General features: G+C 41.8%; 1 protein-coding gene across 6 annotated transcripts in view; it reads left to right on the forward strand.

The window, feature by feature from the left end:
* The window catches only part of TLK1 (tousled like kinase 1), a 507,456-nt gene extending 500,022 nt beyond the window's left edge, over nt 1-7,434 (forward strand). For all 6 annotated transcript variants that reach the window (XM_073633922.1, XM_073633919.1, XM_073633921.1 and 3 more), the window contains 5 exons: nt 6-175; nt 1,969-2,104; nt 3,211-3,322; nt 3,406-3,513; nt 5,419-7,434. In XM_073633922.1, the coding sequence (XP_073490023.1) occupies nt 6-175; nt 1,969-2,104; nt 3,211-3,322; nt 3,406-3,513; nt 5,419-5,595 (703 nt within the window). In that variant the 3' untranslated portion in view covers nt 5,596-7,434. The remainder of the gene's footprint in view (nt 1-5; nt 176-1,968; nt 2,105-3,210; nt 3,323-3,405; nt 3,514-5,418) is intronic.
* Nucleotides 7,435-7,686: the final 252 nt, after the last annotated feature.

The raw sequence follows: 7,686 nt of genomic DNA on the forward strand, positions 1-7,686 counted from the left end.
TCCAGGTTCTGTACGGTGCTGGAATACTGTGAAGGAAATGATCTGGACTTCTATCTGAAACAACACAAACTGATGTCTGAAAAAGAAGCCAGGTCTATTGTAATGCAAATAGTCAATGCACTACGTTATCTCAATGAGATCAAGCCGCCCATCATCCATTATGATCTAAAGCCAGGTGAGCAGAATATGGTGGGTGCGTATAGACCTGTGTTGCAAATGCATTACTGAATCTTCTATTCATTGCCAGTTGGTCCGTAAACTTGCAAACTTAGAAAGTGAGCTCTGTTAACCTCATTTTTGTGTCTGTACAGAGAAGGATAACAACAGATTTACAGGGAGGTGTGGCTGGTGCTGCCATTCTCCTACCCATTAACCCCTCCCCAACTTCAGAGTCATTGGCCGGTGTGAGTCTGCCTGTCATCAAAGACATGAACCCATTGCCTATTAAGATTCAGCTGGGTTGGATGACTGGCATTTTGTGTCTTTGGCTTGTTGTACTTTATCCTTAAAGTGATTGTAAAGGTTCGTTAAAAAAAACAAACATGTTATACTTACCTGCTCTGTGCAAGGGTTTTGCGGTGCTGATCCTCCTTTTCTGGGGCCCCCCAGCGGTGCTTCTGGCTCTTCCGCATCAAGTGCCCCAACAGAAAGCCGCGTTCCTTGAGGGCATTTGTGCGGACGTGCTCCCGAGTACTGCTGCTGCGTCTATTGAAACAGATAGCAGGACTCACCCCCGGCCCCCAGCTCCAGTGTCACTGGATTTGATTAACAGCATGACTGAAAAAGGTCTACTGATCAGCACGCTAAGCCAATGGCTGAATGCGCCGACCGGAGTGTTTTGGCGGGAGAGGGGAGTGGGAGTGTCTCCGTAAGAACACAATAGCACAGCATGGGGAGATTGCTGTGCTAATGCCGCGTACACACGAGTGGACTTTTCGACCGGACTGGTCCGACGAACTTTCGGCGGACTTCCCACAGACTTTTCCAACGAACGGACTTGCCTACACACGATCACACCAAAGTCCGACGGATTCGTACATGATGACGTACGATTGGACTAAAATAAGGAAGTTGATAGCCAATAGCCGCCCTAGCGTCGGTTTTCGTCCGTTGGACTAGCATACAGACGAGCGGACTTTTCGACCGGACTCGAGTCCGTCGGAAATATTTGAAACATGTTCCAAATCTAAAGTCCGTCAGATTTTCGACCGAAAAAGTCTGCTGCAGGTTTGATGAAGCCCACACACGGTCGAATTGTCGGTCCAGTCCGGTTGAAAAGTCCGCTCATGTGGCAAAACATTTGATTGTTAGTACAGCAACTCTGACCTGAGCTGTCAGTTTTTTCCTTCAGCCCTGCTGGGTTGAACAAAAAACGACTAGTGTGTACGAGGCTTTAGACATGGGACAATGCTCTGTCTTTTGTGCAAATAATCCTTCCAAATATACAGTACATGCATCTACAATTATACCAGATAAGATGGGAAATAAATGCCTCCAAGTGTGGAAGATGAGAATGCGTATTTATAATGTAAAATTTAAAATAAAAGCAATAAAAAACTCTATATATAATATTAGAAAAACAGATGGAAAATTCCAGTTGGCATATCCAATATTTAGATAGGAATCGCCGATCCTTTGCTTTCATCTTTTTTTTTTTTTTTTTTTTTTTTTTAAGAAAGCTTCGACTGTAAAGATTAAAATTCCAGTCATTTGAAGAGTCCTTTCAACTGAGATTTCCCATTTCCACTAGTCGATTTTGCATGCAGTTCCAACTGTTCATTTCATTGACTTCTTAAAACTATCCCACCCCTGTGAAGCTAAATCCAGTGTGCATTGTAATTTTAACTTTCATAGCTTTTTATTTGTTTTGTTTTTTTTTGTTTTATCCCAAAAAATTGTTAGTAATTTAATTATCAGCCAATAAACTCAGAAAACAGTTCTCTTAAACATGTAAAAATTCTCTCCCAGGTAATATTCTTCTTGTCGATGGTACAGCATGTGGTGAGATTAAAATCACAGACTTTGGGTTGTCTAAAATAATGGATGATGACAGCTATGGTGTGGATGGAATGGACCTGACCTCACAAGGAGCTGGAACATACTGGTGAGTTTTCTGTTCTTTAGAACCAAATGTTTGTTCTCTAAAGCGCATTAAAGTGGTTGTTAAGCCACCATATCATATGTATACGATCTTATATGGTATATAATGCTATGTGTCCCAGTACCTGTGCTGTATTAAAAAAATGCTGATCTGTACCTTAGAGCGTCTCCCGGCGCTCGCGTGACTCCTTGGCTCTCTCGTGACTGCTTGGCTCTCTCCTCGGAGGAGAGGGGTAGAGAAGCAGAGAGCCGAGGAGTCACGTGAGCGCCGGGAGACGCTCTAAGGTACAGATCAGAATTTTCTTTTATACAGCGCAGGCACTGGGACACAACATTATATAACAGATGATCTAGTTTTTTATAGCAGCAGGAGGGGGGGGGGCAGTGTCTGGAGCTGACAGACAGGTAGGGAGAGGATGGGGAGAGGATGGGGGAGAGGAGACACAGTGGATGGCGGAGGCACGTAAACTGACCACGGTGTCAGGGCTCAGCAGCCATGATAAACCATGGTCAGTTTACAGGGGGAGGGCAGAACCAGGCAGGATCAGCCTGGTATTTTATATAGGTTATACAGGGGGCCAAATTACACAGCACAAGCACTGTGCTGTATAACATGCTTTAAGGATACAGGATCAGTTTCTTTGTTAACCTAAAAAAAAACAAAAAACACTTTTTAAGCCTCAGTTCACATTAGAATGCGGTACGGGAAACCCACGATCTGTGTGTTTCCTGTATCTCATTCAAATCACACTGCTCTTGTGATCTGCAGCGGGTGTCAGTGCAATCTTAAAGGCCCCCCAAAATGCAGTATGTTTGCCTGCACCAGACCGCATGGTACAAAACGACCTGGTTGCAGTGCATTCCCAAAATTGCTACATGCAGGACTTTTGATGTGAATTTGAGTCCATTCTAAATGAATGAGTTCATATTGCACTGCACTGAATTGCATGTGAATTGTACAGGAATGTGGTGCAGTTCCTGAGCGATTTATATGCCATTCATAGTGTGAACCTAGGCTGAATATTCTTAAGTAGCATGCTTAATGCTGTATAATATAATGCTGTGTCGTTTTTATGCTTGTATTACTAATGTTATTCTGGAATCTTACAGGTACCTTCCCCCAGAATGCTTTGTAGTGGGCAAAGAGCCACCAAAGATTTCCAATAAAGTAGATGTGTGGTCAGTAGGAGTCATCTTTTTTCAGTGTCTCTATGGTAGGAAGGTAAGGACTATTGGTTAGGCATATTTTTGCCAATATGTTCACAGGAAGTAAAATGCTTAAGTTCATCCCTTTTTGTTTTTCAGCCATTTGGCCACAATCAGTCACAACAAGACATTTTACAAGAAAATACCATACTGAAAGCTACAGATGTTCAGTTTCCTGTGAAGCCTGTTGCAAGCAATGAAGCCAAGGTAAAACACATCAAATTAAATCTTCTAGACAACTACTTCTAATCGTGCAGGACACAGGAACTTATTCTTAGACCATGGGTTTTATTCGGGTAAAGTGGAAGTCCACCCTAACACCTAAATTCTCCCCTGCAATCATTCATGTGAGCCAAGTTCAGCCTTATGCCTCAAAATGAAAAAAATCCCAGTTTTTCTACCTTTATTTTGCAGTATCCAGTGCTGTCACATGACTTCCATTCTACTTCCTTCTGAGCATAAAATCAGCCAGTGGGTGTGGTTACTGAAAGCTAGTGACATCACTTCCCGGGAGGGACACTGTTCCTGTGTAGCCAGTGGGAGTATACAGGATGGGAGGAGCTGATCATAGGTTCCCACCCAGTGTTCTCTCATCAATAAGGATGCAATAACATCCTAATTCATGAGAAAATGAAGAAATAAAAAAGAGTCTTCCACACAGGACACATGGGGGGGGGTGCAGTGCACATGCACAGTATAGATGTGCTGGGGTTTGAATCCAGACTAGCACATGAGAAGGGAGCTGGACACTAGTCATACTAGTGGAAACGGAGCCTTGGTGTACATTTCCATTATTGCGGCCCCACAATTTTCACAATTTAGAGTGAGACTGATGCAACTTTGATCCAGCGTTACACTCTCTGGATCGAAGTTGCATCAAAAGTAGTTCAGGTACCTTTTCAAAGTCGCTGACTTTCAAAGTCACATAGATGTGAATGGGTGCCATAGAAATCAAAGGGCTGTGACTTGTCATGCGACTTTGTGCGTCCAACGTCGCATGACAAGTCAAACTAGTGGAAATGGAGTGTCTGCAGAAACCTGGCATTGCACCCACAATCTGCTGATCAAAATCAGACCAAATCAAGTATTTTGCTTTGCAGTGTCTAATATTTAGTTTCATGTAATATATTAGATTTCTGATATTATCTATATGTATGGCCAGTGGGGGAGGATATGTATAGTGTGCCAATCTTGCAGTGCACAGTTTTGTAAATTTACATTTTTAGGCCTCATGTACACTGCTGCTGGTAAACGGACGTTTAGGAGCAGTTGGGCATTTTTTTAAGCTGCTCCGGAACTCTCCTCTGTTATCTTATCAGTACATGTACACAAGGTCGTTTCTAGGCAGTTGAGTTTAGAAGCATTTTTTGGAGCCAGGACGGATGTTCAGAGGCATTTGAAACGTTAAATGCCTGTAACAGCCTGTAAACGCTGCTAAACACTGTAACTCGCGTTTAGCACCATTTCGTTTATAACCGTTTTTAATTCTATCAAAAAAACGCTTCTAGATGCAAATGTGGCATATAAACGGACGTTTTTAGATGCCGGTTTCTAGCTGTCAAGTCAAATCGTTCAGGAGAGGTTAAACAATGCCCCATGTACATGAAGCCTTAGCGCCGGTTCACATTAGAAGCGGCACGACTTGCAGGTCGCCTCAGCGAGGCGACCTGCACACGACTGCCGCGGCGACTTGCAAGACGACTTCTGTATAGAAGTCTATGCAAGTCGCCCCCAAAGTAGTACAGGAACCTTTCTTCTAAGTCGGAGCGACTTGCGTCGCTCCTATTAGAACGGTTCCATTGTACAGAACGGGAGGCGACTTGTCAGGCGGCTAGGTCGCCTGACAAGTCGCCCCCGTGTGAACCGGCTCTTAGGCATGGAGTTTAGTATCTTCTGTTGTGCAGGCAGGTGACATGGAAAGCCACAAAATTGCAACAGCACATAGCGGTGTCAGCATCCTGACTGCTTTGTGGCAGGGGTGTGTGAATCACACGAGTGGCTAAAAATATTACTGTTTTTTTGACAGGTAAAACTCTGTGTGTGTGTGTATATATGTAAATGTACTTCATCTTGCTGAAATTCTGCTTAAACTTTGTTTTCCTTTCCTTGTAGGCATTTATTAGGCGGTGTTTAGCTTACCGCAAAGAGGACAGATTTGATGTTCACCAGCTGGCGAATGATGCCTATCTTCTCCCACATATGAGAAGATCCAACTCTTCAGGAAACCTGCACATGTCAGGGCTAGTGGCCTCTCCCACCACACCTACGTCAAGCATCATTTCATACTGATACTCAGATCTCGGCTGGCATGAATCCTCCTACACTAGCTTTCAGGTGCAAGTTTTAGTTTGAAGCCGAAGCAAAGATTTGAGTATTTTTATTTTATTTTCCCCATGACAAAGGATATGTTTGAAGACATTTGTGTGTTTTGGGGATGTATCTTCTTAGTGTTATTTGTATGGTGAGCGAAGACAAGACTGTGAAGACCTCTATCCTATGACTGTAATGTTTGACCTTGGCATCAGTGTGCTATAAAGCCATTTTCAAGCTACTGGGAATAACCTGGACTCCTGTCTCCTGATCCCTTGTAATATTATAGGTTAGGGGCCTACGTCAAGACGCACGTGAGCTTGAGTTCGAAACCAGGTTTGATTGCTGTTCAACATGGAGATTTTTTTTTTTTTTTGTTTTCCGTTAGAGGGGACATTGTAAATATTCTTTGTAATACTAAAACACAATTGGTTGATACTGGAGAGTTTTAGCAGGAAGGGTATTTTTCATTATTTACTAAAGCAAATTGAAATTTAAGATTAAAATAAAATTTGCATAAGGGAACGCTTGCTGCCCAATCTCTGACAACTGTCAATAAATGAGAGGGGTAGTCACAATATTTTTTTTCTATATCTTTTCTTTTCACTTTGGGCAACGTTTTATATCGAGCTTCTGAAGGGAAATGTGCAGGTGTTTCCTATAGCTCAAAGTTCAATCAGGTACTTGTTTCTAATAGAGTACAGGGAGAGTATGATTGGTTGCTAGAGGCGACACCTCCACATTGCTTTCAGGCACTACACACGAGGACCTGTCACTTTGTTTTATTTTCCGGTGTAAAGTTTTAAGTTGCACACTCGCTTTCAGGATTTTAGAGCTCTATTAATCATTCCACCTAATTTCTTGTCCCTTTTTTGTTTTTGAATTCTTGCACACATACCACATCCAGTAAGGTACCAAAAGCTCTCAAAACTTTATGAATAGTTTTCTATGCAGGATAATGAGAAATTCCCTTCTGTCGCTGGTGTATATTGTTGTACAGATGTCATTTTCAGTTATACATGTGTTTTCAGCAGCTTTTTCCCCCCTGTACAAATGTTTGAAAGTATCCTTTTTTTTTTTTTTTTTCCCCCTATTTTATTTTTTGTCTCCTTGATGGCGCTATCATTTGCTGCTAAAATAACTTCTCATTTTGCAAATCGATAAACTGCTTCTGTAAAAGGAGCAAATCAAACTGCTTATGGTCCTGGACTCTTCATTAACAAGCATGTGTAACTCATCATAGACAGTACAGTGAGCCTGTTCCTGGTATCTTACATTGGCATGTTGATGACATAATAAGGAGGTTTTTGTTCGGTCATTTTACCTGTTGGGAAGCTCCTCAATGCAGGAGGCTGTCAGTGTAAAAATACTTTGAATTCCTTCTGCTGGCTTAAAATGGTGTTAGATCACAACTTACATGATTATTATTATTTTTTTACTTTCTAATAATCTAGTATGCTAGAACTGATTTTCCAGACCGCTGTACTTCTTTACTGCACAACCATGAGGCGGCACTTAGCTGACAGAATCGAGCAGCTGTTTCGCCGTGTTGTAATAGCTCGACAACCTCTGCAGCCTCCAATAGCATTTATAATGTTTTAAAGGCAATTGTGTAATTTTGTTCATGTTACAGAAAAAGAGGCTGTATTAAGGCAGATAACCATTTAATATTGTACAGTTGACTGTGGCTCTCGTTTCCAATGTTGCGATTTTCATTTTTCATTGTACATAAATATACATTAACTGTCTCTTTAAGATGCTGCTGAAATGTAGAGAATGTAGCCAAACAGTAATAAATAATGAAAATTTAAATTTAAAGTTGGTGTGTGTTTTTTTTTTTTTTTTTTCTTCCCCTTTGTAACCATAATTGAAAGTGGAACCATTGATATACCGACAAAGCGCTTAGTGTCTGCTCAGGGATTAATTTTGTTTATCCTTACACTGCTTTGGTTTATCAATCCACCCAACTCCTTATGTGGGTCATCTGGGAAAACCCTTTTGCCCATACATTAGGGTAAAAGAAAGTTCCCTGTGGTAGAGCTCCTACTCCCAGCTCTCTAGTGGTCTGTG

This window comes from Aquarana catesbeiana, linkage group LG06, assembly GCF_042186555.1.
Source record: "Aquarana catesbeiana isolate 2022-GZ linkage group LG06, ASM4218655v1, whole genome shotgun sequence".
In the NCBI taxonomy this organism is placed as follows: domain Eukaryota; kingdom Metazoa; phylum Chordata; class Amphibia; order Anura; family Ranidae; genus Aquarana; species Aquarana catesbeiana.